The sequence below is a fragment of the Ciconia boyciana genome, chromosome 11, assembly GCF_034638445.1.
Source record: "Ciconia boyciana chromosome 11, ASM3463844v1, whole genome shotgun sequence".
Classification (NCBI taxonomy): Eukaryota; Metazoa; Chordata; class Aves; order Ciconiiformes; family Ciconiidae; genus Ciconia; species Ciconia boyciana.
In genome coordinates, this window is record NC_132944.1 from 22,138,177 (window position 1) to 22,161,494 (window position 23,318).

Sequence of the window (23,318 nt, forward strand, 5' to 3'; positions counted from 1 at the left end):
GGTCAAAGGAGGAAACCCAAAGTTCATTAGCAGTTTTCTTGAAAATACTGTTTAGTAGCAGCAGTACTCACCCCTACACATGGCAGGGGGACTTTGCTTCACTTTGTAAGGCTCCAAGGAGTTCCTTGTGTGGGTCAGACTCGACCGTGTGACGAAAGCAGCCACAAAGTTTTGGCCATGTGAGAGCTGCCTGGTAAGCACTCTTCTCCATCCTCACGTGCCAGCCCACGTGCGCACCCCCCTGCACCCATGGCTGCACCCCTTGTTCCCAGGACAGCACTGAGCAGCTCCGGGCTGGCCATCCTCCCTTGCTCCCCGCACGCCACTGATGACGCCAAATGGTAAGAAACAGGTTTCCAGGTTGACAGCGTTGCCTGTTACAGCAGTTCAAGAACCTACGGAGAACTTTGCCCGGTCTAATACAGGCCCTGCCTTGAAACCCATTAGGCAGCTGGCTGCTTTTCTGCATTTACGGTGCTTTTAAAACTTGTTTTTAACTGAAAAGTATTTCTCCAAACACTTTAAAAAAACAACCCAAAAAACAACCAAAAAAAAGCCCAGAGAAACCGCAGTTCATCATCTGCAACGTCGCTGCTGCCTTAGATTTTTAAACTGGTTTAGAAACTTCAGCGCACTTAACTGCATGACCTCGTCACCCCAAAACAACACTGGAGAATGAGCTTTTGTACCTGTGCTTTTTATACTAAATCATTCACCAACTACTTTTTTTGTCCTACCCTGGTAGGTTTTTGAAATATCAATAGACCGCTCTGCATAAAGTTTAAGCTAATAATTCTACTGGCAACAATGAAGACGATAATTTTTCCTCTCTCCCTATTAAAAGCAGCCTTTATGACATGAAGCTGGGCACAGGTACTTTGACAAAAAAGGTATTTTATTATTCTTAGCAATATTCACCTTGAAGGAATATGAGGAAAGCATACACTTTTTACAGACAATATATAAACATGTTGTACATAATTAACAATAACTTAGTTCACTAATCCAAAAATAAGCAAAATTAAAAAATTAAAATAAAAACAGAAAATACTGCAGAATTTTTTTATGCTGATACAAGTACAAAATAATTTAAATCTCGACTGCCGTTGTCTATGCTGCAGTGACTGACAATATATTGCACTTTGTCAACTGTATCAGTAATCCCTGTCTTCCACCCACATCCCTTCCCTGCCCCCCCGCCCAAATCCTACAGAAATTCGAGTTGGGTACAAATAATGTACAACTGTACCATTGTAAAAGGTAAAAAGTAAAAAGGACCCAATTTTTTACCTCAGTAGATTAAAAATTCTTACGATTTCTCCCAACCAATTTAGTTTCCCGTTTATTTCCACTTCTTTACAAAGTGCACCTATATGCCTACACAGACCAGAAAAAGGAGGAAAGCAGGATTTTTCATGGCTGCTTGGTTCTTAATTCATTATCAAATATTTGAATTACACGTTTAGAAAAAAAATTAACATACATCCATTTTTATTTGTTTCGTTGTGGTTTTTTCTTTAAAGCAGGACTTTTGCAGTAAAGATACAACTGGCTTGATCCAAAAAAAAAAAAAGAAAAAGAAAAACCCCAACAACAAAAAAGTTAAAAATAAAATTAAAAAAAATAAAAAGCTTGTCACAGAGTTAAGCTTACATGGTTTACATTATCAAACCCCTCTGTTCATTGGGGCATTTTCATCAGAAGTATAGCTAAATATGTACATTGTATGTTATACTGGAGCTTGTGTTCACGAGAGGCATCAGATCATAACAATCAATAGAATACACTTCACATTGGCAATAGCTTTGTTTTCGGTCATTTACGTACAATATGGTTTAATAATGGGAGATTTAAATTTTTTCTTTTTTTGTTTTTGTTTTTTTTTTTTTTCATATAAAATACGCTACGGAAAACGGACGTTCCCCTTAGAACGATGCTTTCCCTCGTCTCATTAGCTGTCGCTGTGTCTGGGATTTGACGGATGTGTGAAGCTCAAACTGATTGTCTCTCTCTTTCCCCTCTCCAGTGATCTCAACCTCATTTCTGCCCTTCCTCCCTGTGAAGTCCACCGGGACCTGGATGCCTGAGACAGCACACGCGCTGGCTGGCTGCGTGTGGACGTGGTGGCCACACTGCCGTGTAAGTTTACCCAAGCAGCTAATCTGCATTTTTAAGCGACAGCTGCCAACACAACAGAACAAAATGCTTCAACCTCTAAAGTCTGCGCGTTGGATGTTTTTACGCCCTGTGATGGTTTTTGCTGTGCTAGAAGTTAGCTGTGACACAGTTTGCTAAATGCCTGTATCTCACCCCTTGCTAGTGCAGGATTGCCTTCCCCGAGAGTTTTTTCCCAACAGTTTGTCCGATCTAGCTGTCTGTTTTGAGGAACAGTAGGGTAGTTGGGAGGGGGGCTGGTTTTTTTAAATAAATCTTTCCTGTTAGGGAAAAGAATGAAGAAATTGTGTCAAAATAATCACCATCTTGGGCACATTAAAATCCCATATTAAGCTACATTTTTGCTTTGTCATCCCCCCCCCCAATCTTTTCCCCCTTCCTCGTAGATATTTTGGTGTGGAAGATAGACGGAGCTAATCCAAGGGGGCTGCTGAATATGTTCCCCCCTCTCCCCCTTGTTTTGAAGGCCGTTGCAAACAGGGTAGCCATTGCAAACAACAGCACAAAAACATGCAATCAGAGGGGTTGAGGCTTTTTGTGGAAAACAAGAGCAAAATAAATATGACTTTGTGTCTGATTTCATTTTAAAAATTACGTTTTTATAAAGATGTCCTTTTCTTTTTTTTATTTTTTTTTTCTTTTTCCCCCATCCCAAACAAAGTCCATGATAGAAATCCAGCATTTCTGGCTTCCAGTGAGCCGATTCCATCCTGGGAGGCTGCTTATATCTCTTTACAATATTCACAGTAATAACAAAGAGAAAAAGGAAAGCCAGTTCCAAGCCTTTTCCTTCAGCTTCTGCCAACTTTTGCTTCCTGCTGGACCGTTAAGCATCAAACAGGTGAGTTCTTTTTCCTTATACCTGAGGGGGCAAAGTGCATTACAGGCACCACTACACGTTTCTGCAGAAGACCCATCATTTGCAAGGTTTTAGCCCAGCATTAAGAGTTAAACCACATGGGAGCAAAGATCCCCTTTTGCCATCCCTACATTCTTCTCTTGGCAGAACATTTTCTTACTTGGTGTCGTCTTAGGCAAAGCCCCATGTTCTTAATCTCTGGGTGGGTCTCTTGGTCATCAGGTTTTATCCCATGGCTGTAACCATGCTGGATGGGTGCGGATGTCCAAATGAGATGCTGGAAGATGGGTGGATGGGGGTAGGTGTTGGTAGGATGTGTCCAGAGTGGCTGAAAGGTGGCAAATGCCCCATGGGCGCCATGTGACTAGCAAGGGCAGCAGCGCTGAAAGGAGACGATTTCTCCTGCATGCACTTGGACAGTTCCTCAAAACACTCGGAGCCTTTCTTGCTTTTCTTTGATTTGTTGGACATTTTCCTATTCCTGGTCTGAATTCCTTCCTTTTTCATGGTCAGAGGCCTGTTCACCTGCAAGAAATGAGAAAATCAGGCTCATGCAGACAAAATGACCTTATTGTGCAAAAATGAAAATATTTGGACAGCCCCCATGTGTTTTTCCTGGATGGAGACCTTTTTCTGGCCAAAAAAAAATGGTGTTTCTCTCTGCAGAACTTGTTTATATTGATTTGTTTAATAAAACCACACACACAAAAAACCCCTAGACATGAAAAACAAATTGAACTGAATTTGGCAGCTGATGACTCTCTTTCCCGTAGGCTTACCCTCAGTCCTCATTCATTTCCTAATAGAAGAGATCAAACTAGGAGGCACACATTGACCCAAATTCAGTCCTAAGACATGAGCAATCTTGTACCAGTAGCCTCTGTTACTTACAGTTTAAATAATGTTCCAATATGTCATGTGATTCCTGCTTAGGATTAATTTCTTTAAAAAAAAAAATCATAAAACAAAGGCTTAGATATAATTATCTTCAAACAAAATCAAAGCGAAGATGCCCCATCGGGATTCGTTCTTGCACAGAGCCCATTCCAACTGGCCTCTGTCTTTCTGGAGCGAAACGGCACACAAAACACACTTAGTTAAAACTAAGTGCGGTAGCTCTGTTTTGCCTGATTTGCCCAAGCGTTCGAAGCCAAGCTAATACATTGTAATGTCACTGAACTTAGCATCACTATGCCGCCAAAGAATGGCTGTCACTTCCCAGGGGAACCTTAGAGATGGGGGAAGGAATAAAACAACCAAACCCCTGAAACCAATAAAAGCCTAGTGTACACCATGCAGTTAAGACATCAATCCCAGCTAGGCAAGCAGCGACACATGAGATGAGTAAATACTCACATTGTGCAATTTATAGTAGAGTCCGCAGGCATTACAAACTGGGTCCCCGTTTGCATTACGTCGCCATAAGGTCGTGGTGGTTGTCTGACAGTTGGCACAACAAGTCCCTGCTCTCCTAGCCGCTGACTAACCAAAAGAAAAAGAAAATTAAAAACGTATCGGCAGGAGGAGGGAGATCATGAGAAAGGTCAAGTTGGATTCAATATTTAGGTTGGGTAGAACTAGTTACTAAAATTTTACAGAGCATCAGGGCTGAAGGAAAGCTCCTGACGGTTTTATGTTTTGTGGCCGTTAGGTTTTTGTTTAAATTCAAGTATTCTCCTATGCGGACTGCAGCTTCAAGCCCCACGGCGCTGTGCGTGCAGGGGACGTAGAGAGAAACAATGCATCTCTAACTCCACAAACAAAAATCTTACAGGGAAAAATTACATCTGATTTGTTCAGGTTTTCCCTTTGCAGGATTCTAGAATGCGTCATGAAAATGCATTTGCCTTTTTTTTTTTTAAAGTTTTTTTTTAAATGCTCGATTTAGTTTGTGCCAATGTTGGGACTGGATTTGAAAAGAGGGAATGGTCTTAAAGAATGTGATTTTTACCCCTACTCTGGCCCTTTAAAGATGGGACACAAAAGAAAACCAACCGCATTACTTAACTGGGTGCAGTATTTATCAGAGCCATCACTGAAAATTCAGTTTCCATTTACAAGTGAAAGGGAGAAAACAAAACCGGCTCCAACTTTCTTTAAATATTTAGCAAACCAAATTTCATGCCTTGCAGCAATGATTCCGCTGACCCGTCTGCCGCCTCTGTCCCTACTCAGTTCCTTGGCTGACAAGCCCTCAAACACTGTCTTAAAAAGAAAGAAAAAAAAAGCAAAAAAGAAATCCCCCCCAAAATCCACCACCCTTTCTAAAACTATTGTTCTGCTGAAACCAAGGTGGGGGGAAAAGAAAAATGCCCATTCACCCACCTCCCGAAACAAGAACAGGAAAAGTAGAACAGCAGGCAGCCAGTCATTTCTGGATGGGCCCTTGTCTAGCAGACCCCACAATAATACACTCTTTGTGCAAGCATGCCATCGTATAAAGTGTTATGGACGGACTAATTGCACCCCGTATTTTGGAAAATAATTTTGTATTAGAAAGCTTCAGCCCTGCCGCTGGAAGTGGTCAAAATACAGTCCATTTTGTGCAACTGGATTAATGCTGAGGACTCGGTATTTTCTTTTCTTCATTAGCAGAGCTTAATTTCTAGCGCATATCAATCGCGGTCATTTCCGCGGGGCCTTGCTCCCTGGATATTTTTGCACTTAGCCACCGAGAGCCATAGGGCGAAGCAGCAGCAAAGCCCACCTTAACGTGCGGGGCATCTCCGTGAGCAGAGTCACGGAGCGGTGGGTTTCCCGGCCGAGAACTTTGTGCGCTTCCCTGGCTGCCGGCTCCGCTGGGGAGCTGGTGCCGCTCGAAGCGCAGACCGACCCGGCTGGCAAAGAGGAGCACCGGGTTCTGTTCTCACTTGCTCCTGATTTACGCCATGGCCCTCTGTAACTTTCCCAAAGCTGATGGACGGCTCAGTAGCTTAAGGCAAGGCTCAGGCCCTGGGAGACTCATATATTTCAGTCCCTTACTCGCCTGTGAGAACAGGCCAAAGGCAGAAAGAGGGGGTACCCCCTACTGCAAGTACACTCATGCAACCCAAACACAATTAATGCCAGACTTCCAAACACTGACATTATTAAGATGATCACTTTGCTATTGCATGTCAGATGAACAAATTCCCAAAGATGGCCATCTCCTCTCCCCCACAAACAAGCAAACTACAGCGGAAAAAGGGGCAATAAACAAAGCTGTAAATCAATTAAAACAAAACATTAAAACAACTAAACTAAAAGAAAACCTCTCCAGTGCCCCCCAAATCCCTCGCAGTGAGCTAAGTGTAACAGTCCCCCAACACGCTGGAAGGTGGAGACCAAGGTTTGCATATTTGAGATGGCTTACTGATACTCAACTATGCTGCTTAACTCTATGGCCTGTCCCATTCAGACTTGGAAGCACTTGAGCCTGAGAGACGATAATGTTACACTGTTGTCTTAACATTTTTCTATATGTCAGTCACTTTAGAAGGCAAGTCATTAAGAAGCTTGCATAGTTGAAATTCAGACTCAGGACAGAAATCTTCTCTATCCCGTCCCAGTGTTAGAGCAGTAATGCCAATTTTCTGCTGTCCAAACCTCATTGAAACATGCCCACAAATAGCCAAGAGACTTAGGCACCATAAATCACAAAGCTCCAAAAAATATATTTATTATTCTTAGCATTTTACGCATTATTTGTGGAGTAGAGTGTATTAGAAATTTCAAAACAGCAAGCATGACTGGCAAGGCTTGCCTATAGAAACTCTCTAAAGCTTTTAGAGTCAGGAAACAGATACACAAAGTTTCCTTATCTTTAACGTACAGATATCCGGATAGGAAACTACTACCAGGAGCTTAGAAAGGACATTTTTTTTAAATCACTCAAATGAAAATACAAAGTATAGGTGACTCCATGGAAAAATAATAGGATTTTTTTTTAAAACAGTAGGGGATTGTCTGGGGAGGGAACCAATATTAATATTGCCAGAGAATATAAGAGTGAAAATTACTTCATGGCTTTTATACAAATAATTATTAAGTAGGGAGCAGTAGCTTTGACTCATCTGATTTGTTTTGCTTTTTGGAGCTGGAACTTTTTTTTAGTACACGGTGGAGGGCATTCACGCTCATAACCCTTTCGCTCCCAGTATGCGCCCCAAATCGTCCCAAGAGGCCAAATAAATGAGGAGTTATTAAAAGCCGTCATCCGAGGAGAAACGGGGAGACGGATACACGATATCCCACGTGTATTGTGGGCAGCAGGGGGGCTCGGGACAGAGGCGGGCTGCGGCGGCGCGGTGGTCTGTGCCAGGGATGCCGGGGCTGGGGGTGGCAGGGGGGAGATCTGCCCCCAGGCACGGCAGTGACCTCAAAGTGACTGACCCCCCGTACAGTACAGCTCGGCTCCGCGCAGGGGCTGAGCGGAGATGAGACACGTTTGACTTGGGTCTGCGTGTGGTCCCTTTGCCTAATTTATCCCCAAAGCCAGGAGAAACAGAGACACCTACCAGCCTTCGCTTAGGTTTAATGAGAGGTCGGTTTTGACCATTCATTTTGTGGTAGAGCCCGCAGGCGTTACACAGGTAATGCCCGGTGCCGTCTCTTCTCCAGAGAGGGGTGGCAGTTGCTCCACAGTTCACACACTCTCTGCCTTCTAAATGGAAACACGAAGAAACCGGATTTCTTTCTTTAAAAACAAATTCACAAAAGCTTTTTGCATTGTCCTTTAGGCATTTTCCAGAAGTCAAAACAGTGTGTTAATTCAAGCACAATCAGACAGCAGTGACATCTACAGCACATGCAGCAAGGAGCCCAGCGTGTCGAGAACGCCCAGACTCCAGCCAGTATTTTATGTCATGATCAGAAACAGGCAGCTCTCTCTGCAAGGTGAGAAAGAGTGACACTCTTATTGTGTCAGATGGAAGTTAGCGTTTCAGTTACGAGAACTCCCTTAATCTGCGCTGGGCACCACTCCCCTCCCGTATCTATTGCACTCTGATGGTTAGATCCCATCTTCTCCTGCCACAAACACACACATACACGTCTACACAAACACGCACACCTGCAAACACACAACATGTGAAAGAGAGTCAAAGGAAGAGGTTTTCTAGAACTAAATCCAAGCAAAAAGACCTCCCGGTCTGTGCTTTCTTTTTTGTTGCAAATGCTACGGGATGAGAAAGTGAAGCCGAGCAGCTTGGGAATGGATATAGAATGCCAAAGGCTCGGTTACAATTTTTGTTCTAAAGGCAGAAAAACGCTGTTAACCCTGATCTTTGAGAAAGTTCAGTTTCAGCAAGCATTCTGGAAATCACTGTAAAAAACAGGCTTTTGGTTCTTTTCCATTTCCGTGATGTTTCAACAATACAGTTTAGATTTGGTAGGGAGCAGTTTACCTTATTACTGCTTCATTATTAGTTTTCAGAGCACAACGTGGGAAACACAGCATTGTAGAACGGCTCTATTAAAACCCAGCGTGTAACTCCTAGATATCCGTTTCTGCCTCGGAAAGCTCTCTGCTAAAAGTTCATTTGCCTCTGACGGTTCGAGGGCAGGGCTGCTTAATATAGAAATCTCTCTTAATATAGTTTATGCAAATCCTACAGTATTTAACTGGAGAGGAAATTCTTTTTGCTAATAACTGAAGCAGGCCATGTCGAGTTCAGCGGGGCTTGTGTCTCCTTTAATCTAGGGAGTGGGTGGCTTTTAAACAACACAGTCTACAGTGAAAAATGAGGGGAGCTCTGCGGCTCTGCATTTGTAGCTTTTGTCCCTCCTAGGGCAGGAAGCTGCAGGAGTCGTCGTGTCGTGAGTCTTAGTTTTCCTACAAAAACACTAAGTGGTCACGAACTTTCCCCAGTTCCTTGCGCAGGGGGCTCCCTTACAGAAAAAAAAAAAAACCCAAACCCATAAAACAAAACAAAAGCAGCTCCTCGCTTCCCCCATCTAATAAAGTGATCGGCAACTACAAGACAAAAATTAAAAAGCTACTCGAGATCCCTTCATCTTCACAGAACCGGGTCTTGAATCTGTCTCCAAACTCGGGAGGCTCGGGCTGCTAATGGCCTTTACTTACTGCTCTCTGCCCTACTAAAAATACATATAGATAGTAGCAACTGCATTTAAATAATGGCAGAGGGAGAGCGTGTTTTTCCCCTCAGAGGAGCCATTTGAAACAAGAGACGATGAGCTTGTAAAATAGCCGATATTTTTTGTTGCAAAACTCGTAAGGGATCACATTTCTAAATTGTTGTCTACTTTAAGACTAAATGCACGTGGCGTATTCATAAGCATAGATGTGCAATGATACATAAGAATACACACGCAAAAGCATATATAGCCATTTATTTTTAAAGGGCTATCTAAATTCAGTCCCAATATACCGTATTTCCACGCCTGAGGCTGTTAAAGCAGGCAGGTCGGTAGAATTACACAAATTGTCTTCATTCGTCTGTCTAGTTGTGACTACTGTGATTTCAAAGCGGGATCAAAACTTCGTCCATCACCTAATTTGCTGATTTAGGACTGCGCTTTTAGGAAGGAACGCAAGGAAGGGCTGTGAAGAGGGGAAAGGTCTGCAGTCAGTCGCTTGGGAGCAGAGAGATGTCTGGTTCACGGAGGGGGAAGAAGGAAAAAAAAAAAGGGAGTATTTTCTAGTTAAAGTTAGGCTGGAGTGAGTTAGCCATGACTGGACACCTTAGCCTTTCGCACTGGTATGTAAACTATATTTGAACTTTTGCTCCTGTACAACGTGAAGGAAATCGGGCCCGCTGCGATTCGGAGCGGCCCGGCCGGGTGAGTTTCGCTTTCACCCTGCGCTGGGGCCTCGGTTCCTACGATGGGGAGCGTGGAAATCACGGAGGGAGAAACACCTATCGCTAGGAAGTCCCCACGAGTGATTCGGGGGGGGGGGAGCTTTACTGACGTGGGGGAGCAGGGTCGGGCCTGAGCCCCTCGGGTGGCTGAGACCAGCTTTTCTCCCAGGGAAACATGGTTTTGGTTGGTTTTTTTTCTCCTCTAAATCCCTCTTGGTACGACTCGCACTGGCAGCTCACACCGCACCGGTCCACCTCTCCCTCGGCCCCGACTGAGGGCCCGCTGTGGACGTGCTGGCACCCACAGCAGCCCGGTGCAAGCTCCGTCTCCTACTTTAAGGACCCAGAAAAGGGGGACCACGCAGGCACCGGCCCCTCTGTCCCGAAGACAACTGCCACAAGCACCCAGCCTCGCAGCTCACCCCCCCCCCCGCAGCCAGCGAAGCCAAACCGCGACCCGCCCGCACCCCCCGGCAGCACGGCCCTCGCCCCGGGGACGCAGCCGGTGCCGGGCACGGTTGCAAGACTCACCCGAGCAGGATCTGGCCTTGCTTCGCGGCTTGGGGGTGAAGCTGGACGCGGGGCCCCCCAGGAAGCCGCCGGGGTGGAAGAGGCTGCTGCTGTAGTCGTGGGCGGCCGGCACGTAGGAGGGGTAGGTGGGGATGGGGTGGTGGGTGGAGGGCTGGGCCCCCATGCTGGTGAGGCTGCTTCTGAGCGGGCTGGCGCTCTCCATCTTCATCCCCTCCGACAGCGAGACTTGGTACTTGATGCTGTCTTTGTCCTCCTGCCGGGCCCCAGCGGAGGACGAAGGGGAGGCAGCGCTGGTGGAGTTGGGGTCCGGGGACACCTCCTTGGGAGGGGTCGGGGGGAAGCCGAAGAGGTGGGAGCCGGAGTGGGAGGCCGGGGTGAGCGAAGACACGGAGGCGGTGCTGGACGTGCTGCTGCCTGGGTACACCGAGATGGCCCCGGGCGCTCCGGCCGCCGAGGGGTGCAGGGGTGTCTTGGTGAAGGGGTTGACGGTCCAGGGGTTGTGGTGATGGGCAGACAGTGCCGCCTTGCTGCTGTCCAGCCAAGGGATCCCGGGGCTGTGGATAAGATGAGGCCGGCACATTTGACTCCCGGTCAGGCGGGCTGTAGGAACACAAGAGGGTTTGGGATCAGCCCGGAGCGGCTCTGGGAAGTCCCCCGGCTCCCGGCCCGGGCAGCTCCCCAGCCTGCGGGCAGCCGGAGGGGAGCCGGGCATGGGGAGAGATTTCACAACCCGGAGAAGAGCAGCCAGGCTGGCGCAACGGCCCCTTCGCCCTCTCCCCTCCGAGGGAGAGGACGGCCAGCCCAGCGAGAAAGAGCGGTGGGCGGCAGGAGGGGGACCCGGCCGCCCGGGGCAGGGGGAGAGGCACCCCCTTTCCTCCTCCCCCGCCCTCCCGGGAACAAGCAGCAAACCCCTTTCTGCTCTGTCTTCCGAGCTGCCGCAACACGCTCTCTTCGGCTCCTAAAAACACCCCCAAATAAAATCCGCCGCCGACTTGAATCGGTTTGTATTTTGCATCCGGGAAGTAGCCGTGTCTGAGAAGTTTTCGCCTGTGCGCACACTATTTCCCCTTCCTCTCTCACCTCCCCCCTTTCTTTCCCTCCCCTCCGCCGGTCCTCGGTTATCTCTAGGGTTAAAATCCACCCGTGCCTCCCTTTCGATCCTCTTTCCTTAGATCTCCTTTCCCCCCGGCTCCCACACACGGCAGCGGCCCCCGAGTGGAACTCCTCGCCGCCACGCAGGACTCCCGCACGGAGGGGCCCGGGGAGCGGAGGCGGACGGGGAAGGGTCCGGGGGTGCAGAGGGGGGCAGCGGGTGCTGATTTACCGTGTGCCTGGCTGTAGGAGACCCTGGCCCGGGCGTGGGCGGAATTGGCGTAGTAGGGGTTGCCCTGGGAGTCCAGGTGGTTGAAGAAGACGTCGACTTCGTCCGGAGGTAGGAGCTGCGCTGGTTCCATGTAGTTGTGAGCCAGTCCGGGATGGTGGCTCTCGGGGTGCTGCCCGTTGAGCACGGCGTGGTGGGCCATCCAGCGAGGCTGGTCCGTGGCCACCTCCATGGCCTCGGGCCTCCCCTCCCACCCACCCCCGGACCAGGAGCGAGCGGCGCTCGGTGGCGGGGGGGGGGTGCTGCTGCTGGGGAGGGGGGAAGGGGACGGGGACGGGGGAGGCCCTGTTGGGTCTGAGGAGATGGGGTGGCTTTCCTTAAAAAGCAAACCGCCGGGTGCCTGGAGTGCGGCCTCGGGAGGGTGGGGGAGGACCCCCGGAGTCAGCCTGTCCCTCTGTCAGCAGGCGGGTGGCGGGGGCAGGTCCGGGGAAGCGCCGGGGCAGCACCTGTGGGGAGAGACGGGCGGGTCAGCGGCTCGGCAGCCCGGGGGGAGGCGGCTGGGCAGCCCGGGGTGCGCTGCCCGCCGGGTTCTTTTCCCAGCGGTAAATGGATGGGGAGGGGGAAGCGGAACCCCTCCCCCCTTCCAAAAAGATCCTCTCCCCCAAAGTCCTCGCCTTGCGCCCTTCCTGCTCATTGCCCCACAAAATAAACAGAGATCCCATTTCAAACTCTTTACCAAAAAAGAAAAAAAAAAAAAGGTAAAAAGCTTCCTTCCCCCCCCCCCCCTCCGCCGCCCCGCTCTCGCTACAAACGTCAACAGGAGTTTTTCCAGCTGGCTTCAAAAGCGGGGTAAAAAAAGGAAGAACGGCGGATCCAGTATAGCGTAGTTGTAGCAAGAACTCCGGCTGACACAAAAGAAAAAGGAGGGGAGAAGGAGGGAGGGGGGGAGAGAAGGAGAAGAGGGGGAGAAGGGTGTTCGGCGAAAGCAGCGAGCGCGCCCTGGCAGCGGCGCGGCGGCCCCCCCCGCACCCCACACTTACCCGGCGCGGGAGGCAGGGTGCCTCCGCGGGGTGGGTGGTGATGGACGCCTGCTTGGAGGATGCGAGTGCGGCAAAGAGGGGGAGAAAGGAGGGGGAAAAGGGGGGGGGGGGGAAGCGAGGGGAGAGGGGGGGGAAAGCAGAGCGAGCGCGGGAGGAGGAGAGGAGGCTGGATGGAGGGTGTTACTCAGATGGCAAAGCCGCTGCTCTGGCCGGCTCGGTCCCATCCCCGCGCATCCTATATGAGCGCTGGCGCCAGCTGGCCGCGGCGCCGCAGACGGGCCGGGGCGCGCAGGGCCGGCGGCCGGGCCAGCCAATCCCGCCGCCCCACACCGCCCCCAACCGCACCCCCGGCCCCGAACGGAGCCGGCCCGGGAGGGGGGGGGGAGCCCGGCGCAGACCCCCTCCTCCGCCCCCCTTCCCCCCGCCCGCAGCATCCTCGCCCGGCAGCGCCGTGGGGGCTTCCCCCGCCCGGGCGCTGCACGCCCCTGCGGGGCGGGGAAGGGCAAAATAGGGGGGTCCCGCCGGGGTGTGCGGGGATACGGGGTGGGGGGTCGGGGCGGGCGAGCGAGCGAGCGAGGACGGAGTGCAGGAAGGGCTCGGCGGTGGGGCCGGCTCCGTCGGGTGCTGCCCGGCGGCGGAGCCGCTGCTCCCAGCAGCACCGCCGGGATGCTGGGGGGGGGGGGATGGAAATCGGCACCGGGGAGGTAAATGCGCTCAAATCCCCTAAATCAGGCACAGCAGCGCGCAGCCGGGAGCGGGACAGACCCCAGGGTGGTCGTTCCCGTCACGTTAGTTTGAAATAACGGGGGGATCAAATCAATGCGAGGCTCCGCACCGGCTCCGGGGACCGGCGGGGCGAGGAGGGCCCGGGCAGCGGGGCTGCTCCGGCCGGCGCTGCCCTCCGTGCCGCGCCGGGCAGGCTGCGGGGCAGGGCCGGGTCCTGCCCGGCTCCCCGGCCTGCAGCGCCCGGGCCGGGCCCGGGCTGGGGTTTGCCGGCGGCTGCGGCAGCAAATGACCAGGCCCGGGGAGACGAGCCGGGCCGGGGGAGAAGGGCGCCTGGGGACCGGCTACAGCCTCCCCGGAGGGGCTGCAGCGCCGCAACCCCGTTTTTTTCCCTTCTCCCCCCTTTTTTTTTTTAAAAAAAAAAAAAAACCAAACCCCGCAGTTTTAATATTTGCCCTCACTTGTGCGCGCTGGGCCGGGGAGGAGAGAGAGGCGCAGCCCGGATCAACAGGCGTTTTCTGCGGAGCTGGCGGCGCAGCTCGGCAGCAGCCGGGGCGCGGGTCGGACCCTGCCACCCCCGAAGGCGCGGATAAACCCCGCCGCTTTTGGGGCGGAAAATAATAATAATGGTTAAGTGACAACCAACCCCCCGGAGCGCGGCCGGGCGCTGCTGCAGGTCCCGGGTCCCAGGCGCTCCCCTCGCGTTCCTCGGCCGCTGCTTTCGGGGGAAAAAGGGAAAGGCTCCTCGCAAGCCCTTCAGCCTCCCGCCCGGACGCAGGGCGAGGAAGCCCCGGGGCAAGGGGTGGCGGAGAGCGGCCCCTCCGCCCGCCGGGCAGCGGCCGCGGCTCCAGCCCGACGGCGCGGCCGGGGCAGGGGGCGCGGGAGCCGGTCGGTGCCGTGCGGGCTGTGCCGGGGCCCGGCGGGGGGGGGATGCCGGCGGGGAGAGCGGGGCGGCCCCGGGGATGCTGCTGCTGCTGCTGCCGCCGCCGCCGCTGCCCCGAGGGCCGCCCCCCCGGCGGGCAGCGCTGGGGGCTGGGAGCCGGAGCCGGCCTCCCCCGGCCCGGCCGCCCCAGTCACTACGACGCCGGGGCTCTGACGTCACCCGCCACTGCCAAATTCGCCAGGAAATGAACTTTTTTTTTTTTTAAATAATAACAATAATAATAATAATGATGACGGTAATAATAATAAAACTCCCTTTCCTCGCTGCGGAGCCCGTCTGGCCGGAGCGCCACGGAGCTCCCTCCCTAACTATTCCCCCGCCGCCACCCGTTGTCCCCCCCGAGCCTCCCCCCGGGGGACCCCCGGCGCAGCCCGGCGGGCCGGGGAAGCGGGGGGCCGGGCTGCGGCCGCCGGAGGCTGGGGCAGGGGGAGCCGGCATTGCTGCCCCCTCCCTCCCCGCATCCTTTCCTCTGCCGGCCTCCTGCACCCGAAGCCCGGGTTGCCCCGCTCCCCCCCGGCCCCCTGCCCTCGGGGCTGCGCGGCGGCGCCGGGACCGCGGCGCCCCTCGCCCCCTCCTGCCGCCGGGGGGTGGCGAGCGGCGGGGCGGGCGGCAGCTCCGCCGGCGGCTGCCGGGCGGGGAAGGGGCGGCGGAGCCGGCTTGGTTGGCCCGGGCAGGCCGGGGACAGGCGCTGGGCCGGGCTCGGTGGGAGAGGGGCCGGGGCTCGGGAGGGCAAGTGCCCCCCGCGCTGCGGAGCTGCCTGCCCGGGCGCCTGAGGCCGGAGGTGCCAGGGAGGAAAGGGAAACAAAGCAAAAAAAAAAAAAAAAAAAAAAAAAAAAGGAAAGTTAGAAGGCAGGGAGAGAACCTAGCGAGCTTTCTCAAAATCCGGCTTCTCCCTCCGAAGCGATTTTCTTTCTGCGTGCACCACAAACCCGCACCAAAACCGTCCCACTATCCCCTAAAACGGAGTTGGGGTTTTTGTTTTTTTTTTTTTTTGAAAGAAGGGTGAGTATAAAATAAACGCGGGCGTTTGCAGTATCTGCTGGGTTTCCCCTCGCCTCGCTCTACCCACAGCCCGGAGGCTGCCGGAGCCGGGGCGAGCGCTGCCCCGGGGTCCGTCCCGCTGCGGCAGGGCGGCGGTCAGCCGGCATCACCCCGGGCCCCGCTGAAACCCAGCGCCTCGCTACGCCCGTATTAATTAATCTGGATGCTTTAATTACTGCCCGCCTGCCATCAGCGCGGGGCCGCGATTTTCTTTTTTTTTTTTTTTTGGGGGGGGGGCAGTGGGGTGGGCTGTTTGTTTTAGGCAGGTGATAAAATCGCAGTTAACGAGCTGATAATTCGTTGGTGTTTGTTTTAAAAGACAAATTGTAAAGATTAATCAGGCGGCTTGATTTATGGCGAGGCAGACCCCGGCGCTGCCCGGCCAGGGCTCCCTGAAGCCCCCGGCTCGGGTTACCCGGGGGCCGGCAGCCCCAGAAAAAAAACAAAAGGGCCGAGCGGGCAGCGGCTCCGGCCGCGCTGCCTCGGGCCGGGACCCCCCCCCCCACCGCGGCGCCCGTCCTCCCCCCGGGCGGGGGTCCGGCCGCCCCCTCCCCGCCGGCGGGCTGCTGGCCCCGCGGCCGGCGCCTCTCCCGGCCGGCAGCCCCGCGCTGTGCCCCCCCAGCCCCCCGCCAAAGCGACCCCTCGGCAGGGCTGCACGGCCTCTGCTGAGGCAGCGTTTGTTCCCGCGGCGGGGCTGGGAGGTGTGCGAGCCGGCCGGCTGGCGGGATTTTACTTCATTTTCTTTTATTTTACTTTATTTTGCTTTATTTTACCTTAGTTTGTTTTACTTTATTTTACTCCACTTTATTTTACTCTACCTTACTCTACTCTATTTTGCTCTACCCTATTTTATTCTATTTACCCGATTTTACCCTACTCTATTTTACTTTATTTCATTTCATTTTCTTTTACTTTATCTTCTTTAATTTTCTTTTACTTTATTCTATTTCATTTCATTTTATTTTACTTCATTTCATTTCATTCCCGCCGTGTCCCGTCCCCGCCGCCTACATTTGGCCAACCGGCTGCCGGCTCCGCTCTCGGCCGCTAATGCCGCGGCGGCACGGGGGTGTGGGGTGTGTGTGTGTGTGTGTGTGTGTGTGGTTAATTGAATTAATTCACCCGTCGGGAGCACCGGCAGCCCCGCGCTGGCTGCTGGAGCAGCAGCTTAGCTCCGCTCCGCAGCCCGCTTCACACGGCTGGTTAAGCAGCTCTCCCCTCAATTCTCTGCCAAGCCTCTGGGGAGAGGGTCCGCCGGCCTGCGACCGGTAACCCCGCTCCCTGCACCCCCCTTTTGCCTTCTTTTCTCCCTCTTTTTCTCCCCTCTTCCTCCCCCCCCCCCCGACATAACAGGCTCCGGGTTTATTAACTTTATTTTGTTACTCTCCTTGCAATTTATTTTCTTTTTCTTTTTTTTTTTTTTTAAACCAGGGAGCTTTCCCAGGTCTGGAAGCCCAACTGGTTATTTGGATTTGATTGACAAGTGATGTCATATCGTTAAGGGGGGGGGAGACGACAACATGTTTTAGCAACAGTTAGGAGCGCGGTGGGCTGGAGCTGACACCTCTGCCCGGGCAGAGGCGAACGCCAACGCCCCGGCCGCGCACACCCCCCGTGGCACCGTTTATTTACACGCCCGGAGTGGGTTGTTGGGGTTTTTTTTTTCCTCTTTTTAAAAAATTTTTTTCCTGCTTCGACCAGGGAAAAAGTGTACCTGAAAACGGGGCTGCGCTGGCTGGGACCCGCAGCCCCCGGGGCCACTTTCCTCCAGACCCCCCCCCTTCCCGGGGGTCCCCGGTGCCTCCCCCCCACCCCCCCGGGGGCCACCTCCCTCCCGGTGAACGGAGCCCCGGGGATCGAGACCCGGGGGATGCAGCATCTCCCCCGCCCCGCTCCCTGGCCGCAAACCGGGAGGGCAGGAAAAACTCCGGGAAAAGAAAGAAAAAGAAGGAGCGGAGCCGGGGAGAGACGGGCGAGCCCCGGGGCGGGCCGGGGGCGGGGGGGCCGGCGGCTCCCGCCCGCAGGTAGGAGCCCCGCAGCCCCCCCGCCTCGGGTTTATTTCCTTGGGTGTGATTTTTTTGGGGAGGGGAAGTTCTCGCTTTCTGCCTTTTTTCGCGGGGTTTTCCTCCCGCTATATCTATATGTACGCATATATATATAGTTTAAGGTGACAGTCTTGGCTCCGCTTTGCTTTTCTTCTCCCCCCGGCCCCCCCCGCCCCCCGCGTTACTCGCCCGTATTAATGGCTGCTAATAGGGTTATAAAATGCCACAGTTACCTCTTAACCACCAGAGCCTATTTAAGCTGCCTTAAAAAAAAAAAAAAGAAAAAAAGAGAGGCGGCTCGGGGAATAAATCACGGAATACTTAATATTTTTTTTTCTAAATACTGTAGGAGCCTCCTCCATCCCGCAGACGATTTCTGCGGGGTACATCCCCCACCGTGGGACCCCTCGGCCCCAGCCCGCTCCCTCACCCGCCTTCACCTGCGCTTCGCCCGCAGTTCCCCGGTGCCCGCCGCCCCCCGCAGCCCCGCTCGGCTCCAAAAAAAAGGGAGGAAAAGCCTGAGGTCGCCCCCAGCCTGCCCACAAAAACGCCTTTTGTGCAAGTTGCCAAAGAAAAACGCGTGCGGGAGGGCGGGGAGGGGGTTGCACACGCACAGCTTTGTCCAGAAAAAGGTATAAATATTTTTTTCAGGCGCTGCCAGGAAAAATTTCGTTCGCAGGAGCTGGCTTTAATTTTTTTTTTTTTTCTTTCTTGCAAGGTTATTTCGGGCGCAGCTCTTGCAGGAGGGAGGAAAAAGGCCGATCCCGCAGGTTTGATTTCTTTCTCCGCAGGGAAAACCTCGCTGGGGAGGGACCGAGCGCGGAACGGGGCGCGGGGCTCCCCTCACGCCCGGCACCGGCCCCGGCACCGCCCGCCGTGCCCTTCCCCTGCGAGCCGCCGGGCTCGAAGCAGGCCGGGGTTTAGACTTCCGAGGAAGAAAAAAAAATAGATCATTGCGTTTAATAAAGATGCTCCATGCTCTGGGGGAGAACAATCTCCGCGACCGAAACCCGCACCCCCCCTTAGTGAAATCGCTTTTCTTATTGAAATCGCCTTAAATCCAGGCGGGCTCCGCTCCTGGTTGCTTCTATTTAATTTTTTTTTTTCCTTGCCTTCCAGCCTCAGCACCCCAAAGCAAAAGGAGGATAAAGAGGGGGAACTTTGCACATACAACAACAACAACAAAAAAAAAAAAAAGAGAGGGGGGTGAAAGAGCCCGCAGAGAGGAGCGGCCGGGTCCCCGATGTGGCTGGGTAATTTTAAATCATGCAAAGCCCCGTAAAGCTGCCGCACGGGACTGGGACGGGAGGGCTCCCCGGCAGGCAGGTGCAGGGGGAGCGGGGCCGGGCCCCGGCGGCTCTCCGGGGCAGAACAAACCCTCGCATCTTTTTTTTTTTTTTTTTTTTTTTTTAATGCCCAAATCTGCCAACAATGGGAGCGAGGAGATAGGATGTGGCTGCGGGGAGGGGGAGCGGGGCTCCGCACACCCCGTCCCTGGAAAGTGGCTGCCCTGGGTGAAATACAACTTTCCAAGATGGAGATTTAAATAATGACCCCCCTGACAATGGGAAAGGGGGAAAAAAAACAAACAAAAAACCAAAGAAACCTCCCAAACTCCAACCCAAACGCGGCCCGGCGGCCCCGCTCCCCGCAGGGTGCCGGTGCGGGGAGGGCACCGGGGGAGCCCCAGCCGCCGGGCAGGGCCGGTCGAGCCCCGCCGTGCCCCCGAGCCGCCGGGCGCTGCAGCGGGCTCAGCCCGGCCCCGGCCCCGGCCGGGCGGGAGGAGGCGGCCCCGGGGCGGGGGGGGGGTCCGGGCGTGCCGGGGCCATTTTTTCGTTCTTTACAAAACCCCGCCAGGTTTGTCCCCGGGGGGAAACTGCCCCGAGCGATGCGCTCCGGCAGCGGCGACCCGCGTCCCGGTGCGCTGCGGCGGCGGATCCGCGGTGGCCGGTTCGGCAGCCCCCGGGGCCGCGCAGAGCCCCGCGGCCGCATCCCCTTACCTTGCCTTTGGCCCGTCCTCGTTTTTCTTTCAGTTTTCCGCCCGGTGCCGGGAAAGCGCCGGTTCTCCGCTTCCGCGGGGCCGCTCCGCGGGCTGGGGAGGGGGCACCGGCCGCAGGGAGCCCTCCCCGCCTGCCTGCGCCGGCAGCGGCGGCTCTGCGGCGGGCGGTGGGTGCGCGCAGCCCGGCGGAGGGGCTGCCCGGGGTGCGCGCTGCTTCCAACTGGCAGCGGTTCCCCAGCTGAGCCCTTTTTTTTCCTCTCCCTTCCCTCCTTCCCCCCTTCCCTTCCTCCCTCCCTCCCTCTCTCTTCCTCTCTCCCTTCTTTCCCTCCCCTCCTCTCTCTCACTCCTGCGTTCAAGGATGGCACGGCGAGCCGCTGTGTATTTATGTACATAATAAGGCAGCTCGTCCCCTCCACTTCATTTGCATCATTACAATATCTGTACAAGCACATCACATTGTCTGTCGCTTGCACCTTTTGTTACGGTTGCTGTCACAGTCTACGCGACTTGACTTTCATATTTTAAATGAATTGATATTATACCAACAACACACGCTCGCATCCCCGGCGCTGGGAAACCGGGCTCCGGCGCGCTGGGCGCCGCAGCCCCAGCCTCTCCCGAGCCGCTCGCTTCTTCCACCGGATCCCAAGGAAGGTGCGGTGGGGGGAGCCGCTTTGCAGGATCAATTATTCGTATAAATTATTCCTATTCCTATTAATTTTGTTTCCACTCCCTAGTGAAGGGAAGGTTTTGGGGGGGGTTGGATTTTTTTTTTTTTTCATTGGCCAGCCTGGCTTTTGTATAACCTCGTGTTTCTTTCCCCCCCTCCTCCCTTCCCAAACTCAGTCTTTCGGGCTATGCACCTGCACGTAAGAGAGGCAGTGGAGAAGCTGCAAGAGGCGCAAGCAGATATTACGCGACGGGTCGTTGTAGCTAGGAAAGAAACGGAAAAATACATTTCTCGTAGACCACTAGGAAATTCAGCCAGAACGAATGTTTTTGGAAAGGTTTGCGCGCCCCAGCCCCGGCTTGGCAGTCCTCACCTGCTGGGTATTTTCCTCCCGGTGCGTGTGTGTGTGCGGGGCTGGGGGGAACCCCTGCCCCAAGCGCCCGGTGCCTGGATGGGGTGGCGGGCGCCGGGGCCGGCCGCGGGGCACCGCGCCGCGGGGGGCCGCAGGGGCCGCGCCGAGGCGCCGCGGGGCGCGGGGCGATTCTCCGGGGGGGGCAGGCGAGACCCCCGCCCGGGGCTGCGGGAAAACCATATTAACGGAGAGACAAAGGCCGGACCGGCCGGCGGGGGCCCTGCGGGAGCGGGGGAACGAAATACGGTTCAGGAAGGGAAGGAGAAAAGTTTCGCGGGAGAGGAATTATCATCATAATGGAGGTAAAAATGTGAGCAGGGGAAAGGGGGGGGGGGGAGAATCCTATTCTGCTGGCATTTTCTGTCTGTCTTTGTGATATGGTTCGGGGGGAAAAGGGTCCTTGATATGCGGCAGATAATTCTTATCAGCCCCACGCAGCCCATTTCCAAAGTAAGTGTTTTAATTACTCCTCCTGTATTACCCTTCATCCTCTGAGAGGAGATACATCCGCCAGATTTATGCAGGGGGAAAAAAATACAAAAGAATGCGGTATTAAAATATATACATATATATATATCTCCCCCTCTTTTTTCCCCGTGCCCAGGAAGAGGGAGACGCTGTCGCCAGCCGCGCCCTGGGATCGCCCCGGCACGGAACGACTCTAGAACGAGGGACCGTCGCTCAGGCGGAAAAACTACGGGAAAAGCGGGGTTTGAAGCCTGCAGATTTTACCCCGAGCGGGGGCAGACGGGGGTGTCCGGGCCGGGGGCTCGGGGGGGCTGAGAGCGGCGGAGCGCAGGGCTGCCCGCCCCAGGCTCGCCGCGCTGCGGCCGGGCTGTCCCGGGCTGTCCCGGGCTGTCCCAGGCTGTCCCGGGGCCAGGGCCACCCCGCCCAAGAGCCACCAGAGGCTTTGGGGGCCGGAGAGCGGCGGGTTGCGATTTTCCCCTCATGCCCGCTGGAAGAGAAGGATGTTTTCCGCTGCTGTTTAGCTTTCGTACTAAAGATGTCATCTGAAAGTCTGGGAGGGAGAGGGGACCCTGCTCTGCTCTCTTCCACGGTAACAACCATATTCTGCATATTGAAAAATATGATGGACAGTGGGGAAGGCTTCCCCCCCCCTTAAAAAAAAGGAAAAAAAAGAAGAACCAACCTTTTCAATATTGATTCAACAAAAAAGAGAGGGAGAGAATTTAAAAAAGAGAAGAAGCAGCACCAGCAGCAGGGAGAATATAGGCTCAGCAACTCTCCAGGTTCGCTTCCTTATTATTACTATCCAGGGGTAATTTTTCATCTCTGCTAGCTAATCTTTGTTCCTTGTGAAGATAATGAATAGCCCAATCCTTATCTCCTGGGCTCCTGGAGGCTGCTGGAGAATGGGGTTGAACAGGGTTGAAAATTGGTTCCAAAGTGCTGCTGAATAAATGGTGTTCCTTATCTCTCGCTTCCAGATTATCGGAACCCTTTCAAAACTCACACAACAAATACAGCCACCGCATCTAATGCATCATTTACCAGAGCAGATCTCCGCGTTTGATCGGCAGATAGGCAAAATCTATGTATTCCTCGCTTTACTTAGTATGCATGGACAGCGGGGCTGCTGTGCATGCGGGGTGCCCCCGGCCGGGCCTGGGACAACCCCGAGGCTCTTAGCACACGCAGGTCTTTGCTGTGGACTCCGTGGGGTGAGGAGAGTGTCCCCTGCCTGTCCCCGACCCCGGGGGAGCAGGGTGGGACAGCAACCCACCTGGCAAGGTGCTGCCATGCGGCGCACTTGGAAATTTGGGGTTGCTCTGCTGGGGAGCTGGCAGGTTTGCAGGGAGAGGGGAAGAGGTGTGAGCATCATCCTGGGCACCCCGGGCACCCGCTCACACTCACGTTCACTCTTGCACCCACAGTCGCATTCACCCGCACCCACGAGCAGCTGCTGCTCCAGGGGTGCTGAGCCCCGGCTGCGTGGCAGCACCTCAGCCCTCCCCAGAAAGCCACTTTTTGGCTCAGCCGTGCCCTAGTCCTGTCCCAGCCCTCGGCGGTCTCAGGGCCCAGCTGGACCAGTCTGGTAAAACCTCCTGGTGACCCCCCCCAGCTGGTCCCCCCCAAATCCCGGCAGCCCAGCCGCGGAGCCTGGCCAGTCCCTCGGGTCCCCCAGGGGCTGGGGCCGGCTTCCAGCTCTCCCCGTCAGTCCTGGGGGATCCCCCCACATCCCAGCCGCAGGCAGGGCAGGGTAACGGGGGCAGCCCAAATCTGGGGAGCAACTGGTGATCCCGGGGGAGCAAAATAAACAAATAAACGCCACAGAAAGGGAGTCCTTCTTCCCTCCTGGAGTTAGTGTGAAGTCTGTCCCTTCCAGCTCAGGGCAGTATCAGGCTTCTCTTTCTTTTCTCTTTCTTTCTTTTCTCTCTTTCTTTCTTTTCTCTTTCTCTCTTTCTTTTTTCCTTCCTTCCTTTTCTTCCTTCCTTCCTTTCTTTATTTTTCTTTCTCTCTTTCTCTCTTTCTCTCACTCTTTCTTTCTTTTCTCTCCTCTCTCTTCTTTCTTCTCTCTTTCACTCTCTTTTCCTTCCTTTCTTTTCTTCCTTCCTTCCTTCCTTCCTTTCTTTCTTCCTTTCTTTCTTCCTTCCTTTCCTGTCTTTCTCTCTCTCTCTTTCTTTCCACTAGGTTTTCTTGTTTCTTATTCTCTATTTTTTATTTTTTTTTTTTCCCCAAAAAAACCATCTGCACAGCAGTAAATGCCTCATAGCCCATCTCTGCACCTCCGGCTC

General features: G+C 54.2%; 1 protein-coding gene and 1 long non-coding RNA gene across 6 annotated transcripts; one reads left to right on the plus strand and one right to left on the minus strand.

Annotated features, from left to right (window-relative positions):
- Positions 1 to 1,400: 1,400 nt before the first annotated feature.
- GATA2 (GATA binding protein 2) lies at positions 1,401 to 12,944 on the minus strand. Of its 4 annotated transcripts, none has more exons than XM_072875675.1 (6): positions 12,730 to 12,944; positions 11,693 to 12,195; positions 10,369 to 10,968; positions 7,531 to 7,709; positions 4,391 to 4,516; positions 1,401 to 3,559 (listed from the first exon to the last, which is right to left on the minus strand). In XM_072875675.1, exons 2-6 carry the CDS (start codon positions 11,919 to 11,921, stop codon positions 3,260 to 3,262), a joined length of 1,434 nt encoding a protein of 477 aa, XP_072731776.1. In that variant the 5' UTR covers positions 11,922 to 12,195; positions 12,730 to 12,944; the 3' UTR covers positions 1,401 to 3,259. The 4 variants fall into 4 exon arrangements, with proteins under 4 accessions (XP_072731776.1, XP_072731778.1, XP_072731777.1 ...); XM_072875677.1 differs by having other exon boundaries at positions 7,531 to 7,676; positions 12,730 to 12,943; XM_072875676.1 differs by lacking the exon at positions 12,730 to 12,944 and adding an exon at positions 12,502 to 12,688.
- LOC140657927 (uncharacterized) lies at positions 11,472 to 22,999 on the plus strand. 2 transcript variants are annotated; one of them, XR_012044546.1, is made up of 5 exons: positions 11,472 to 11,800; positions 18,200 to 18,251; positions 18,601 to 18,734; positions 20,327 to 20,544; positions 21,167 to 22,999. It is a non-coding gene; the product is annotated as an uncharacterized lncRNA (long non-coding RNA). The 2 variants fall into 2 exon arrangements; XR_012044545.1 differs by lacking the exon at positions 20,327 to 20,544.
- The last annotated feature ends 319 nt before the right edge of the window (positions 23,000 to 23,318 follow it).

Coding starts and splice junctions, on each gene's coding strand:
- GATA2 (XM_072875675.1), bottom strand. CDS start 11,921: ATGGAGGTGGCCACGGACCAGCCTCGCTGGATGGCCCACCACGCCGTG. Junction 7,710..10,368: donor CAAGGCCAGATCCTGCTCGG/GTGAGTCTTGCA, acceptor TTGTTTTTAAAG/AAAGAAATCCGGTTTCTTCG. Junction 4,517..7,530: donor TTAAACCTAAGCGAAGGCTG/GTAGGTGTCTCT, acceptor TCTTTTGGTTAG/TCAGCGGCTAGGAGAGCAGG.